General features: G+C 42.0%; 1 protein-coding gene across 1 annotated transcript; it reads right to left on the bottom strand.

Annotated features, from left to right (window-relative positions):
* Positions 1-645: 645 nt before the first annotated feature.
* Positions 646-5,601, bottom strand: LOC110695543 (protein arginine N-methyltransferase 2-like). The gene is made up of 3 exons (XM_021872760.1): positions 5,260-5,601; positions 1,788-2,183; positions 646-1,192 (listed from the first exon to the last, which is right to left on the bottom strand). Exons 1-3 carry the CDS (start codon positions 5,534-5,536, stop codon positions 879-881), a joined length of 987 nt encoding a protein of 328 aa, XP_021728452.1. The 5' UTR covers positions 5,537-5,601; the 3' UTR covers positions 646-878.
* Positions 5,602-17,032: the final 11,431 nt, after the last annotated feature.

Raw genomic sequence — 17,032 nt, 5'->3', positions numbered from 1 at the left:
TGCTCCAAACCCAATAATAGCAATACATCTTTTGGATTTTCAACTATTAAGAAAAAGGTCACCATAACATTTCATTTGATTTTCCAAGTGCTTGGTATATTGGATAGCCACCAACATCACCTAAGTTTCAGTAACCCCTCCCCAAACCAGGGTTACCTAATACGTAGTCCTAATTTTATTTTCACTTTGACACGTTTGAATATATTTATCACATTTTCATTTATATATATAGCATGGACCAACTTATATTATATTACCTCTCGCTTCTCGATACCAAAAGTTAAGAGTCCTCAAATGGACTACATTTCTATTAAAATAAAATTAGTACCATATGCGTATTTTTAATACATAATTAGCAGGGGGAACCAGAATATTAGGTAACATTTCCCCCAAGGCCCCAACAGTAACAAAAATAAGGCATGCAGGGGGTTGGTAATGAATCAAAATACAGTATCTGTACAAAATAATGTAATCTAACTTATCTCATTGTTTTCCTAATAAACACGGGTTTATATATACCAGATAAGGAGGACAACTTCCCTAATAATCATTAAATCAACAATGTCGATGAGCGACTCACTGTTAACACTTTGATAACAATCCAGTAACTTGCTCGGTTATCAAAGTATGAAACCCACACTTAGATAACAATCCAATAACTTGCTCGGTTATCAAAGTATGAAACCCATACAATTCAAGGCAGGACATATGAATGAATATCAACTCGTTTCATTCATAGTAACAGTTCGTAACAATAAGAAAAGCTTCTGATATTACATATTGATAAATCAGCAGGACTGATAAGTCACCAACTATATAGGTCAAACAATGTTCATTAAAAGACATCACATAAACGCCATGCAAAAATACTTCAGAAGTCACACAGAATCATCTGTGTAATGGCAAACAGGAAGGTAGTATGTATCTAATTGCCAATATTTCTGTCGTACACCTTTCCAGACATCCTCCGCAAGGCAATCTTTTACAGGCAAGGGAATTAACTGCGTAGTATATCCCAGGTTTTCAAGTTCCAATGAAACTATATTGCAGTAAACAACATGGAAGAACGCGTTATCTCCACAAAGACCATTGAAGAAAGAGTAAATACCCTCAGGTTTCAACAGTTTAGGAAGATGTTGGTGGAATTCTCTCATATCTTCGTAGTATTCTCCATATGTATCGAAGAATATACCTGAATTAAAATATCAAGACTATCAAAAAAGTGAAAGCACAAGAACAGACTAAGAATATCAAAGTACAGAAGCAAACAAAAGAAAGTGAAGTATCCCACAATAAGTTACAATCAAACCATGATATAAGACCTCACAAACATCAAAAGAAATAAGCAGAAAGTAAAGTGCATTAACTTCAAACACTATGATGATCAAGTCTAGTCTTTCATCATGCATTGCTGCAGCAACTTGCACACAACCTAATAATGATAGGAGCATGATACGTTCAATATCCAAAGTGATGGTTTAACACTATCTACATTGAGTCTTCAACCAATCTTCCGTCAGTAGTCTCAGTACAAAGGAAGTCCATCAACTAGCTCATTGCTGCTTCTAATTTAGCAATTCAAGGTGTAGAGTCGACCTTGGCCATGGCCACATATGCCACATTGGCATTTAAGGCCTTGCAAAGATTGCAAACAGTGAAAGAAACTACCATATATAAATGATACACGCCGAAAAGCTAGAAATATTTACAAATGCATGAATAGCATGGACCCTCAAGATATTGTCATAAGAGGGAAGAAATATTAGAAGTTTTTAAGAGCATAATACCATCATAGGATTCAAGTTGGGGAAGTACATCTTGCCACCGACCAAACAAAATCTTCACATTTTCTTTCTCACCCCAGCCATTTCTAAGCATACGGTCATAAACCTCTGGGTGAGCCTCAACAATAGTATGTGAAATAGGATGATATTGCTGGATGGCCATATCTACCAGTCCCATTCCGAATCCAATATTCAACACGTGGCCTCCACCAGAGCAAATGGCTTTTGCATGAGACTCCATTAATGGTTTCTCCCATGCCATCATAACAGCCTTGCTATCTGCATCCATCAGCTTGTCCTCGCTAAAGCTAACTCTATCCTCCAAGTAACCCGCATCTGAATGGCCATCTTCTTTTGCATTTCTTGCAATGGTACCAAGTATCAATTCAGCTTGAACCCCTGCACAAGCAATATAATTAAAAATGCTAAACCAGATAAATCAAAAGATCAAAATTAACATCACATGTCTACCAACACTCAACAGACTTTAAATGACTTATTTAAATGACTCATTGGAATGCATCAACAATCACAGGTAATGTATAAAAACATTTGATAAAAACAAGTGCATCATCATTTGCATATATCTTGTTTATAGGAAGCGTTTTATAGGGGAATTTCAGGAAAGGAGAAAAAACCAATTTTCCTGGATCCCGTTGACTAGTATTCGGTTCTATTCTCTTGAACTTCAAAGTAAGTAAACTGGCTGCCCCTAACCGGTTACCTTTTTGTTATGGACAACAGTACCACTCACCATCTTCCAGATTCCACAATCAGCTCCCCCCCCCCCCCTCCTCCTTTCTGTCTATTATCATCCCCACCTGGTCCTAAGATATATTTTGTTCAACTTATTCTAATTTATTTCAAACAAAATAAGTGAAGATAAGCTTGGAGAAATGAAGATTTTTTCAAGCAATATTAAACAATGTACACACAGATAAGAAAAAATAACTTCACACAAAATAAGTTAGGAAAAATAAAACATTTCAGATAAATTGATATAATTATATTTCAAATAAAAATAATTTTGAACCAAACAGAGCCTAAACCTGATTATTAAGTAGGTTAGTCCAGGAAAAAGAGGATCAGGTCGAAAAAGGGTTATTTCATAATAGGCCAAAATCACATTGGTCAGGTTGCCAGTAAATAAGCAAGGAAAAAAAGAGGGATGAGAGAGATAAAAACAAGTATACTAGCAATTTTTAGATTTTTCACCTTTTGTTTTCAATGAGGTAGAAGTTAATATCATTTCTTTCACTTAGTCAATATCATATCATGTCATATCTGATAAAGAACAGCAATTCAAATGTGGTAATTCAAAAAAAAAAATCCACCTACATAGCATATTAAAGCTTGAAAGATATAATTAAAGTCCATGCCTCAACAAGCATCCCAACATCATAAAGATATAGGTGGATATATATGCCTCTATTAACTACCAGTTTGTTCATGTTTTTGTTCCAAGAAGGGGGTTATCTTAAGGCCCTCTTTCAGTTTATAGTTTATGCTGTTTTGCATAGCCATAGAGAGGTAAGCTTAAATGTTTTGAGTTATGATTTTTTTTATTTTTTGGGAATTATAACTTTTAAATTTAATTGTCACAAAAAAAAAAAAAAAAAAAAAAAAAACCCTTGAGCTATATATGCACACACAAATTTGGATGTAAATTTCCTTTACTAATTCTAATGCTTCGAACAAGCCCTGGGAATCCCTAAGGTAGATGCATTTGCATCAACCATAAGAACTCCCAATATAAACAACCAAGAAAGCAAAGAGAACTTGATGGGTTGGTTTTCTTTGAAGAAGCAACTATGCCATTCATAAGTCACCAGACTTTCTATAAGCATCAACATGCTCAAAATAAGAGATGAAGAAATATTGTTATACCATCTCTTCAATTAAAAAAAAATAATATTATTAATTCAAAGTAACAAAGAAGACAAACGAACAAAAATTACATTAATAACAAATAGTTTTATGAGTTTTTATGGCCCCTTTCAAATACGTAATGCCAATAGGCTAGATTAGAAATTTAGAATAGTAAAGCAACACCTGATACCATGAAAATCAAAAGTATTGCAATCAAACAAGATAGTAGAAATCAATCACCTTGAAGTTCCTCCTATCAAGAAACTTCAATATATTATTGGGACATGTAATATGATTTGATATTGCAGAGATAAACTAGGAAAAACTTCTAATTGTCTTACTCTATAGTCTCCAATTACATCACATGACAAAATTCACACAATCGTGTATAATGTTCAAAGAATTTCAGGAAACAATGTACACAACACTTAAATTGTCCCTTCATCTACAAGATACATGATGGTACAATACCCATCATGTCATTTTCCAAGCTTAAATACAATGTAACACCAATCCTAGTTAGTATCCTATCTCATAAACTTACTACTCAAAGATTCGCGGTAAATTAAAGTCATTAACATTGTTGTAGGGGTGCATTCTTTTTACCTTAAAGATATACTTCCTCTGTCTCCCTAATATTGCAATAATTACCATTTAGTAAGTTTTACAAATATTGCAACATTACCAACATTTGCATGTTTTCTCTATATCTATCTTATCTTCCCTATCTTTATTTTTCTCTATAATATATCTCTCCTCAATTTGATTTTCGTGTCTTCCCTATTGTTGCAATATGATGGGAACGGAGGAATTAAATTTTAGGACTAATGATCAATTCCAATCAGGTTTAAATATACGAAATTTTGTCAAAAATCACCCACTAAAAATACTTTTTGTGAAAAACCACCCACAATAAAAAAAAATGTTATAAAACACCACCCAAACTAAAAAAAATGTTGCAAAAAGCCACCCACTGTTGAAAACAGACCGTTGACCGTCCTCCCCCGGCGTTGACCACACTCCCCTCCCTAGAAAACCCTATAATTCACCAGAAAATTTTGGCCATCCCTCCCCCTCGAAAACCCCTAACATTCACTCCCCCCTTGAAAACCCCTAATATTCACCCCCTCCACCTCGAAAATCACGCCGACCACATTTTCCGGTGGTGGTATGAGGTTTTTCATTGTTTAAATTGAATTTTAAAGGTTTTCAGGGGAAGGGGGATGGGACAGGTGAATTTTGTGAATTTTAAAGCTTTTTGCAATATTTTTTTAGTTTGGGTGGTTTTTTACAACATTTTTTTTTATTGTGGGTGGTTTTTCACAAAAATGTGTTTTAATTGGGTGGTTTTTCACACAATTTCCTTAAATATATGGTGAATATGGGATAATCAAGTGAAGTACAAGTGAGAATAATGAACTTGTAAAATCATCAACATCATTTTTTTATCTGCAATATATTGACTAATAGATAGGAAAAATTGCTTCTAACCTAATATAACAATTACTAATAAAGATGCTATTATACATACATATTCAAGATAATTACCATAGAAATGTATTGAGTAAAAATTAGGAAAATGAAAGAAAGAAAAAGAGAAAGATACCTGAATTAAGAAGAATATCGAAGGCATCTTGATGACCATTCTGCATAGCAAAATCTCCAGCAGAGAGAGAAGAAGGAGAAAGAGCATTCCAAGGAGCGCCGGCTTCAAGAAGCTTACGGACGACTTCAGAGTGACCAAGCTTTGCGGCATGCATCAATGGAGTTAGGCCGTCAGCATCGAAGTAAGTGACGTCATATCCGGCACAAATGAGAGATGTAATGCCTGCTAAATCACCCACCCTCGCCGCTTCGCATAGTTTCTCTCCTTTGTCTTCCATGTCTGCGCTCAATGACTCCCTTCCACAGTTCCACCACACAATGTCAAAACTTTTAGGGAAAAATAAGTACTCCGTCCGTCCCTAATTATTTGCTCTACTTTTCTTTTTAAGGTGTCCTTAAAATATTGCCCCATACTATTTTTGACATGTTTTCTCACTTTTCATGTCGTCATGTGCACTATTTTTTGCCCAAAGCCTTAATAAAATGAATTTATGGTTTGGGACAAATAATTGGGGACAAAGGGAGTAACTAAGAATACAATCTTCGGCCAGTTCTTTTTAAATAATACTTTCTCTATTCTATTAATATTGCAACAATAAATTTTTTTTATACTATTCATCACTCTTGTTTGACCATATAATATGATTTCTACGTTTAGCAAAATATAGTTGCTTAGGGTAAAAATACCCTAGATATGTAGTCCAATGAGAGAAGGCCACGTGTCAAACCCAGGTTGGTCTAAGTGGCCCAATAGTCATTTGACACGTGTCCCCTTCAGGTATCTTCTGAAATTGCGGCCTTCAAGGGCCCAATTTCTAAGAAGCGCCGAAAAACGACGCAGTAACCAAAATCTAGGTCAAGTGACCTAGATAGGGGCACACCTTCCAACGACCCTATAAATAGGGAGATATTTCCCCATTTTGGAGACACAATCAATCATTTTATTACCTACTTTCTCTCACATCAGAGAAACACCTGAGCTTGGAATCCAAGCAGATACCCACCTAAATTTCCGCACTCTTTATTCTCTTTCAATTTACTAACTTGATCGTCGGAGGCGGAACTCCTACAACCGGATTCTCCGTTGTTTTGCAAGTGAAGCTCGAGCCGGACCAATCTTTGTGACGTAGCTCTCCCTAGGGACAAAAACACCCAAAACATTTGGCGTCGTCTGTGGGGAGAGTACCTCAAGGATGGTTCAAGAGTCTGTTCCACCTCCTGAACGTCCGGTAGACCAGTCGGAGGTCTTTACAGACCAAGAGAACGATGATCCACAGGTCAAAACCTATATAGCCAATGATGGCTCTCTGATAACCAAGCGCATCCGGACCAGGGACACTCTGGAACGGGGTGCAAGCCAGACGGGTACAAGTCGACCCCCTGGTCAACTGGAAGGGGAAACCCATATGACCGGTGGATCCGCTCCAGTCACTCGAGATGAACTCATGAAATTCATGACTAGCTTCAAGGGTGAAATCAAGGATCTGATCATCAAGAGCCGGGCTGGCCCAAGTAAGGGCCAGTCGACAAGGAAGATTCCCCTAGAGAAGAGCGAGGAAGCCAGTCAGGGACAGGCAGCCAACTCCGCATCCAAAGGAGAAGGCAGCCGGGACCCTTAACTAGTCCAAGATTCTTCTACCTAAGAGGAATACCAACAATACCCGCTGGAGTGAACAGCCGGTGGGAAACAAAAAATCCACTCTTGATGCCCGGGAGATCATCACCCGCAAGAGGAATCAATAGTTGTCTAAGTCAGCTTCCACTTCAAGCTTTCCAGACAACTTTAAGAATACATCTGCAGGGAATGTACAATCCTTGCATGAGAGCCATATAGGCGGTAATACCGTCCACTCTTTCCCTCAGATGATTGGGAATGCACCGTACGTACCGCCTATGGTCTACGACCCGTATTCTCCTCATTTCATGCAGATGGCTCTCTTCAGAGGTCAGGCGGCATAGAGCAATGTCCAGCCACTGGACTGGCAGCTTCTTCTGCTCCGCCTGGGTGAACAACTTTCTGCGTTGACCCGGGAAATAACCGAAGCGGCATAGTCAGCCAAGGTTAAAAATGTGTTGGTAGGTACTTATGATGGTACCTCCAACCCGGAAGATTACCTCATGGCTTACACCAACCTCATGTATTTACAGGGGTTGGATGATGCCACTTGGTGTCGATGTTTCCCGGCTACATTGAAGGGCATTGCCCAACAATGGTTTGGCAACCTGCCAGCCGGTTCCATCGATAGTTTCCAACTTCTCAATGAACATCCCTGCGAAGAAAACAAGTCTTGACTTGAGCACCATTAAGCAGGGAAAGAGAGAAGGATTACGCTCTTACGTCAGGTGGTTCAATCTGACCAGAATTCAGATTCAGGGACTGTCTGACGAAGTAGCCTTTACAGACTTCTTTAAGGGTCTGAGAGATGGGTCGACCTTTAAGTTTGACCTTGTTAGAAATGGAGCATTTACCCTACAGGCGGCCTTGAGTGAGGCGGAATGCTATATTCAAGCAACCGACCTCTGCTCGCCTGACATTCAGTCGGACTCCAAGAAGTCTGACTGAAAAAAAGATAGCCGGCCTGCTCAGCCGGCAAACAAAAAAGATGAGAGCAAGAAGAGAAAAGAAGTCTGGGCGGTGAGTGATTCTCACCAGCCGTCCCAGAAGAAAAAGAAAGAATTTAAATCGTACGTCCCCAAATACAAGTTTAACAAGGACTGCAACTCCACCCTCATGGAGATCAAGGACCGAATGTCTCTAGAGAAGCCGAATCCAATGAAAAGTTCCATTCAATCAAGGAACAAAAATAAATTTTGTCAATACCATGAGGAAGTTGGCCATGACATCAACGACTGCTGCAGCCTTCAGCGGGCGTTGGACCGTCTGACTGACAAAGGGATGTTAAAGAGCCACATTTTTAAGTCCAAAGGGACTAATAAGAAGAACCCGGGGAAGTCATCTAAGACACCCTAGCCTGCTAGTAGCTCGGAAACTGATAAAGAGTCGGTCTACACTATAGCAGGCGGGTTCTCATGTGGTGGCCCCACCATCCGGGGCACCAAGAGCCATCTTCAAAAGATGGACAATGATACTGATAAGCAGGCGTGAGCCAGCTCCTCCTTCCCAGATGTTTTAATCACTGAGAAGGACAGGGGCAGCATCCGCCGCCCGCATGACGACCCGGTCGTCATTGAATATAAGGTCGCCAATCAGCTGGTTGGGCGGATCCTTATTGACACCGGCAGCTCGTCGGACATCATCAGCCAGAGGTGCTTGCAAAAACTGAAGTATAAGCCCAGCAGCATGCACCCGATAAACCACCCCCTGGTTGGCTTTGGAGGGGGATCAATGATGTACCTAGTTGGTAGGATTGATCTACCCATCCGGCTGGGAGAGAAAGGAGAAGGGCGACACCTGGTCGTCAAGTTCTTGGTAGTTGAAGAGCTGATCGGCTATAACATTATTTTAGGCCGGCCAACTCTCAACGATGAACGGTCAGATGAGCTCCGTCCCCAGCCAAATGATGAACATATTGATATACCTCTGGATGAAAGCCGTCTAGAGCGTACTTCTAAGGTTGGTACGACTTCTTATGCTAAGTTGGGTGCAGATTTTCACCTATTTCTAAAAGAATTCAAAGACATTTTTGCCTTTGAAGTGGAAGAGATGTCAGGCGTTGAAGTGGAAGAGATGCTTGGCGTCAGCCCAGATCTCGCTGTCCACAAACTCGCCGATGATCCAAAAAAGAAGCCCATCCGACAAAAGAAAAGAAATCACGGCAAGGAAAGAAGTCTGGCGGCAGCTGCCGAAGTTAAAAAGCTGTTGGATGCTGGATTCATTCGGCCATGTAATTTCCCCGGCTGGGTGGCAAATGTTGTGCTTGTAAAGAAGCCGAATGGTACCTGGCGTATGTGTGTTGAATAAACAGACCTCAATTAGGCATGCCCAAAGGACAGTTATCCACTTCCAAAGATCGACAGTCTGGTCGTACCGGGCATGATCGATAGTTGAGGTTAGGGTTTTGTTCTAGAGAGAGAAACTATAGCTTCTCTCTAGCCCTTTGAAGAAGGATTCCGGTGGTTGCCTTCATTGGATTCGCTCTTCAAAGGGTTAGATAGGGAAGCTCGTTTCTTGTTCTTCATTGTTGTCAAAATACAAACCCTAAGGGCATTTGGAACTCGGATCTGTTCTTCAACCTTCACTCAAGGCTGAAGAAGGGCTTGTTTTCTGGTGGGTGTGTTGGGCGAATCGGTTGCTGGACGGTGCTGCGAGGTTTATTGGTTCCTTCTTCGATTTTCTGGGTTCTTTGCTGAAGATTGAAGAAGGGTCTAAGTTCGGTGTTCCGGTGGTTGTTCTGGTTGGCGCGGCGGCTGGGCAGTGTTTCAGGCTATTTTTTCCCAGCAGTCGGTTTGTGTTGAAAGTATCGATTTTCATTTGCTGGGCTGATTCCGGTTGGTTGCTGGGCAGTGGTTTGAGTCGTATCTTTTTCCCAGTAGCTGGAATTCGCTGAAAGTGTTTTTGGGCTTCAATTTCGAATTAATCCCTCGGGTTCTGGGTATTTTTGCTCAAGGATGATGTTGTGTTCTGATCTAGCTCGCTGGTGACTGGGTTTTTCAGGCTTATTTCGCCGGTGACGGGTCTAGTTCAGTGGGTTCTTTGGTTGTGGGGCGCGTTTCAAGGTGGTCGGCGAGTTTCGACTGTTGTTTTTCCCCCCTGCTGGTGTTCAGTTGTCGGGGCTCTATTGAAGTAGCTCGCTGCCATCGGGCTGCTCCTCCCTGGCTGGTGTGTAGTCATTTGAAGTGGCTGTTGGGCGGTGTTTTGGGTTTTTGTTTTCTTTTTCCCAGCAGCCAGATTTTCAAAGTGTCGATTTTTCTTTCTCAAACCCTCGGTTTTCTGGGTTTGTGTTCTTTGGCTGGTGTCGGTTGGTCTAGTTCGCTGGTGTCGATTAAGTTCCGGCGGCTGTTTTCCTAGCAGCTGGAATTGTTCAGCGATTGTTGTGGTGTTTGCTCTAGTTTGCTGGTGGCAGCTCCCTTGGTTGGTGTTGCTCTATATTTGGGGTTTGAACGTGGCAGCTCCCCTGAATTATATATTTGTAGATGTTGAGTATTCCCTGATGTTCTTCAATTGTTAAAGGAAGGTTGAATATCTCTTGTTTGCCTCCCTTTTACTATCATGTTAAAATGGGAATTGTTTTCTTTGGTTGTAACTACTGTCTAGATGTATTGTGTTATTTTGTCAGCTTAGGCTTCCTAGTGATTAGTGTTGCTGGATGATGGTTATGGTAGCGATCCTTTATCCTGTTTTGTATTGTATGCTTGTCGTGTTGTCGTCCTAGCAGGCTGATTCTTGGGTTGTTAGTTAGCTGTGATATTATGATTATGTCTATTGATGGGGGTTTGGAGGTTGGTTGTCATTTTTAAGTCTGGGTCTTGTTAGCTTGCTTGGTGTGTAGTGGGTTGAGGCCCGTTTTTTTTAGTGCTGTCTCCTAGCATGAGGTGCTAGTTGATGGCCTGGGTTGTATGGTGGGTGTTTCTCCTATTGCTACCTTGTTTCTTGCTTCTGTCTGGACTTCTTTTTATGCCTCTTCTTTTGTGGTAGTTGTTGACCTATCTTTTCCTCGGCATCTTATGTTTTTCTGCTTCGCTTGAGCCCCCTGTGCTTGTGATGCTGGCTGATGGATCATGGCTACGATCCTTTGTCCTGGTTTGTATTGCATGTATGCTTTTGTTCTGTCCTGGCATGCTGATTACATGGTTATTACCAAGCTAATTTTATGGTGATGCTGGTGGAAGGTGTTCTTTGTTTTATTTGGTGGAGGTTGGTTGTCATGGTTGAGTCTTGGCCATTTTAGCTTGCCTGGTATGTAGTGGGATGAAGCCCGTTTTTAGTGTTGTCTCCTAGCATGAGGTGATAGTTAATGGCTTGTATTGTATGGTGGGTGGTATCCCTCTTTCTACCTTGGTTCTTGCTTTTGTCCAGGCTCCTTCTTTTACCTCTTTTGTTGTGGTGGTTGTTGATCTACCTCTGTCCAGGCATCTTATGCTATTATGTGTTACTTGAACCTCCCCTGTGTTTGTGCTGCTGGCTGATGGCTCATGGCTACGATCTTTTGTTCTGGTTTGTACTGCATGTATGCTATTGTTCTGTCCTGGCAGGCTGACTATGGGGTTGTTATCAAGCTGTTTTTTATGGTGATGCTAGTGGTGGTGTATTATCTGTTGTTGTCTTGGCATGGTGGAAGTTGGTTGTCATGGGTGAGTCTTGGATATTTAGCTTGCTTGGTGGGTAGTAGGTTGATGCCTTATTTTTAGTGTTGTCTTCTAGCATGAGGTGCTAGTTGATGGCCCGGATTGTATGGTGGGTGGTATTCCTATTGCTACTTTGTTTGCTGTTTCTCCCAAGACTCCTTCTCTTCCCTCTTCCATTGTGATAGCTGTTGATCTACCTTTTTCGTGGCATCTTATTCTCTGTCTTGCTTGAGCCTCCTTATGTTTGTGCTGCTGGATGATGGTTCATGGCTACGATCTTTTGTCCTGGTTTGTACTGCATGCATGTTGTTGTTCTGTCCTGGCAGGCTGAATGTGGTGTTGTTATCAAGCTGTTTTTATGATGATGCTGGCGGATGGTGTATGCTTTCAAGTTAAGCTGATGCTTTATTATACTCACCTTATTTGATATCTTTGGATGTATGGGTTTTTTACCCACTTTTGGATGTAGCTTTGGTTTCCTCTCCCTTTGGGAGTTAGAGATTCCGTAGTTGTTATCTTTGTTTTGCCTTCGGGCTTTGGTTTCGTTGCTTCTTTGGCCCAGAGGGCATGTACTGCACTTTCATTTCTTGTAGTTTCTACTTTTATGGGTAGTAACTCTTTACTTTTGGTAATAAAATTCTTTATTTACCAAAAAAAAAAACAGTCGGGCATGCCTTGATGAGGTTTATGGATGCCTATTCCAGCTTCCATTAGATACCCCTGTGGAAAAAAGATAAAGAGAAGACGGCCTTCGTCACTGATCAGGGGTTATTCTGTTATACTGTGATGCCGTTTGGCTTGAAGAATGCACCGGCTACATTCCAATGGAGGATTAGTACTGTCTTCATTAATCAAATTGGAAGGAATGTAGAGGAATACATTGATGACATGATAGTCAAATCCAAGCAACAGACGGATCACCTTGCTGATCTCTGAGAAACCTTCACCACCCTCAAGCGGCATAAGGTTATATTAAATCCCAAGAAATGCGTCTTTGGCGTTGATTTTGGGAAGTTTCTCGGATTCTTGATTGATCAAAGGGGGATAGAGGCTAACCCTGAGAAGATACAGGCGGTCTAGTCACCCCGCACTGTTAAGGAAGTACAGAGATCGACTAACTGGTTGCCTGGCGGCATTGGGGAGGTTCCTCAGTCGGTCAGGTGACAAATGCCTTTACTTCTTCTAAGCAATCAGGAAGAAGACTAGATTTGAATGGGGGGATGATGCTGAGGCGGCCTTTCAAAAGTTGAAAGAACACTTGCACTCTTTGCCAAGGCTTGTTAGCCCTCTGCCCAAAGAGACGTTATACATGTACCCAACCATCTCAGACCATGCCCTCAGTGCTGTTCTCCTTGCTGAGAGAGACGGCATCCAGCTCCCGGTATATTTCATTAGCCATGTGCTAAAAATGCTGAACTCCGGTACCCCATGGTTGAAAATTTTGGCCTTTCTTATATATGGCATTCAAGAAGCTGAAGCATTATTTTCTGGCTCATCTGGTTGTAATCTACACCAATCAGCCCCTCAAGCGGCCAATGTCTACCTTGAAGTCATCTGGCAGAATGTTGAAATGGGCTACTGAAATGCAAAGTCTTGAAATCACATTCGAACCAAGAAAGGAAGTGAAAGGTCAGAAGTTTGCCGACTTCATTGTTGAAATGACATGACCGGATCCTCCGGATAACATTGATCAGGTTTGGAAACTGTATGTAGAAGGGAGCTCGACAAAAAACGGCTATGGTGCAGGTTTTTTTATATGAGTCTCCTGAGGGGGACAGATTTGAATGTGCAATACGGTTTAAGTTCCAGGCCTCGAATAACGAGGCGGAATACGAAGCCTTGCTAGCCGGAATCCGCATGTGTAAGGCGGCAGGGGCAACAAAAATTGACGCCTATTCTGATTCGCAGTTGGTCGTAAGCAAGTATGAGGGAAAATATGAGGCAACTCATCCGGCTATGATCAAATATCTTCAAGAAGTCAAAGAAGAGGCTGGGGCACTTGAAGAATTCCGTCTGAGTCAAGTGCCCAGGTTAGTCAGTAACTAGGCAGATGCATTGTCCAAACTGGCATCTTCCGCCTGTTGTGATACGCATCGGTCAATCTTTTGGGAAGTTCTGGAAAAAAGAAGTATATATGAAGAACCCATTGGAATCCTGGACCGAAGCTCTACCTGGGTGGATGGCATTCGGGCATATTTAACAGACGACACGCTCCCTGATTCACCGCAGGAGGCAGCCGTCATGAAGAAACGAGCAGCAAAATTCGAGATGAGAAACAGAGAGCTCTTCAAGGCGGGTTTCCTTAAACATTTATTGAAGTGTGTTACCCCAGAAAAGGGGAAAGAAGTTCTCGAAGAATTGCATGCGGGATACTGCGCCTCTCATATAGACGGCAGGTCCCTAGCCGTCAGAGCCAAGAGACATTATTTTTGGCCTATTCTTGAGGCAGTTGCCAAAGTGTTGGTGAAGAAATGTGAAAAATTCCAGAGGTTTGGCAAGCTTATTCACCGTCCGGTTACTGTTCTGTCGGCAATCCACAGCCCAGTCCCGTTTGCTAAGTGGGGCATGAACATTTTGGGTCCTTATACGCCTGCACCAGGCGAAAAGCGTTATATTATGGTGGCTGTGGATTACTTCACCAAGTGGGTGGAGGCGGAGGCAGTCAAGAACATCAAGAAAAAGGATATCATCTCTTTCATTTGGAAGAACATCATCACCCGGTTTGGGGTACCTATGTCTATGGTGTTTGATAATGGCCCGCAGTTTGAAATGCCTCACCTTAAGACTTGGTTGGGAGATCAAGGGATATCACATTGTTTTGCATCAGTCGGCCGACCCCAAGCAAACGGCCAAGTTGAAGCCTTCAACAAACTTATCTTAGACGACATCAAAAAGAAAATTGAAAGAGCCGGTGGCTTATGGGCAGAAGAACTGATTCATGTCCTATGGGCCATTCGGATAACCGCCAAAGGGTCAACTGGTGAAAACCCATTTCTCATGGTATACGGTGCTGAAGCCGTCTTGCCCATCAAACGTTACGAGCCAACTCTTAGAGTCATGCTTTACGATGAAGAGGCTAATTGGGAGGCCATGCGGCTGACATTGGATTCCTTCCCAGAACGTAGGGGCAATTCTGCCCTGCGTCATGAGATATACCGTCTGAGAATGACCAAAACCTAAAACAAGAAAGTACACAAGCGCCCTTTGAAAGTTGGCGACCTCGTGTTACGAAAAATGGAGGAAACTGGTAGGGCCAATAAGCTTGGAAAGCTAACTCCTAATTGGGAAGGCCCCTACCGGATCTATGAAGAAGTTAGGGATGACACCTACCGCCTGGAAACCCCAGACGGTAGACACCTGCCTAGAACTTTGAATGTAGATATCTTAAAAAAGTACTACTTCTGAGAATTGTAAATTTTTTGCAAACAAAAGTCTATTAATGAGAAATCAGGCTTTGTTTTCAATTGTGTTATTATCTCTATAATTACTATTCCGTCCGGGAAATGTTCACACAGATTACTTGCTAAACCAACTAAGTTCGAAACTTAGTAGCGAATTCAACGTCCAAGTGACATGCGGTCAATGACCAGATAAACAAACTAGGCATAAAAACGCTTAGTAGCTATACAACCGGTCTCGAACAAGACTAAAGGCCAGTGGCTGGATGGTTGCTTATTTCACAAAATCGTCTGTCCCAATATGGATGACGGCATCCGGCGACGCCCCTCCGGGTGAAATTGTCGCAGAGAGCAGACTACCTGTTAGCTCTATGTATCTATGCAGACGACAAAGATTGAACGACCAAATTGGTCAACTCATAGCCGTCTGACTAGAATAGTCTACAGAACAATTTAGTTTTCGAAATACCGGATGTCCTAAGGCATTAGCCGGTTTTCGACCAAAGTTCTTACTTTGGCTTTTCATTCTAAAATTGCACAAACTCTCCCATTGGGGGAAAGGAGTTTTGTGTGATGGCTATGCAACCATTCCAGACGGAAGATTACCGCCTGGGTAAGAGGCTGGAAGCACCCGTTTTAATGGCCGGCTGTGTACTTGGTTTGGGGCAATCACCATTATGATTGATTGGACTAAAAACATCCCATACTTCTGAAAGTATCAAATGTTTTCAAGCCAATCAATCAATTTGAAACGAAACCAACCACACAGCCGTCCAGGGGCAAGAATAGCTGGATTACAATCTGCCGCATGCTTTTTATAAGTTAGGAAAAATATCAAAGAATTGCAGTTTATACGCAAAATTCAATTCAAAAGTTAAAATTCAAACACAAATGCAAACATGTATAAAAAATTGACTGAGTCGGAATACTTCATAAAATTAAAACTGGCACAATGGCCAGAATGATTGTTAACCGGAATCACATCCGAAATAGAAACAAAAGAAACAAATTGTCAACCCAACTCCTTAGTTGGTAAAAGTACAGTATACTCGGCTTGCAAGCCGGAATAGAAAATAAATGGCATACTGCCGCAGAATTTGGGGAGGCTGGTTCAAGGCTGAGGAGGAAGCTGCTGATCCGGTTGGTCTTGACCGGTAAGGAGGGCATCTGATTGATTTTCAACCGCCTAAAGCTGGCTGTCTTGGTTTTGCTGGCCGTCCGCCGGCACCTCTTCATTATCTGAGACTTCATATCCCAGCTCAGCAGCCCAGTCTTTGAAGCGAGGCGGAGCTGCCTTTCCCAAAACTTGGGCATCATACACCACAGTGGTGTAATCATACCTAAGCTTGTAGAGTTAAAATTCAATTTCCAGATAGAGGAGCCCCCAGGCTATCTTCAGGCGGGCCGCATCGTCCCGCTCATTTTCCTCCATCAGCCGGGTTTGCTCCTTTGCAATTTCATCCGCCTGCTGGTTTCGTAGGTTGACAATCTCCACCCCCAACCAGGCAACGTCCGCCCGGAGCTTCGAGTTCTCCTTATCAGCGTCCTCTAATGCCTTGATATCAGCTTGAGCATCCTTCAGTTTTGGCTCAAGGTCATTAGCCCGGTTGTTGGCTTCATCGTTAGCAGCCGACAGGCTCCAGATCAACTCCTCTTGTTGCAACTCTACTGCTTTAATCTTTAATTCAGACATATAATTAGCATATTCAGTAGAGTTGAGGTTTTGAGTGGCCCTCCGTTTGGCGTCATTTACCTCTTCTTGTTTCCGCCTAAAGGGGCCCCGGAGCTCATCCACCCTAGCATAACCTAGAAAGGGACAGCCGGAATATGAAATACTTGGTAAAAATGGAAGAAAAGATATCGAAATTGAGTTGGAAAACAGTTTACCTCAGCCAATTGGCCCATTATTCAGTTGAAGTCCACTACTTGCAGATCAAGTACTGAGTTCTTCTCGGACCGGGTGAGGGTCCTCACCATCCGTTTAGCAAACCTAGGAAGATCTGGCTTGTCGGATGTAAGATATGCATCATAAGAATTACTTGGTGAGAGGGATGCAGCGTAGTTGGCATTCATTCGTTGTCGTATGCTGACTGAACCCCCCAAAGGGTCAACCTTAGTCTTGACTCGCAT

The sequence above is a fragment of the Chenopodium quinoa genome, unplaced genomic scaffold (assembly GCF_001683475.1).
Source record: "Chenopodium quinoa cultivar QQ74 unplaced genomic scaffold, ASM168347v1, whole genome shotgun sequence".
Taxonomy (NCBI): Eukaryota; Viridiplantae; Streptophyta; class Magnoliopsida; order Caryophyllales; family Amaranthaceae; genus Chenopodium; species Chenopodium quinoa.
This window is presented reverse-complemented; position numbering and strand designations above follow the sequence as displayed.

Excerpts from the sequence above, each read along its gene's own strand:
- LOC110695543 (XM_021872760.1), bottom strand. The coding sequence starts at position 5,536 with ATGGAAGACAAAGGAGAGAAACTATGCGAAGCGGCGAGGGTGGGTGAT. Across the intron at positions 2,184-5,259 it reads CGATATTCTTCTTAATTCAG|GGGTTCAAGCTGAATTGATA; the intron begins GTATCTTTCTCT and ends TTGCTTGTGCAG. Across the intron at positions 1,193-1,787 it reads CCAACTTGAATCCTATGATG|GTATATTCTTCGATACATAT; the intron begins GTATTATGCTCT and ends ATTTTAATTCAG.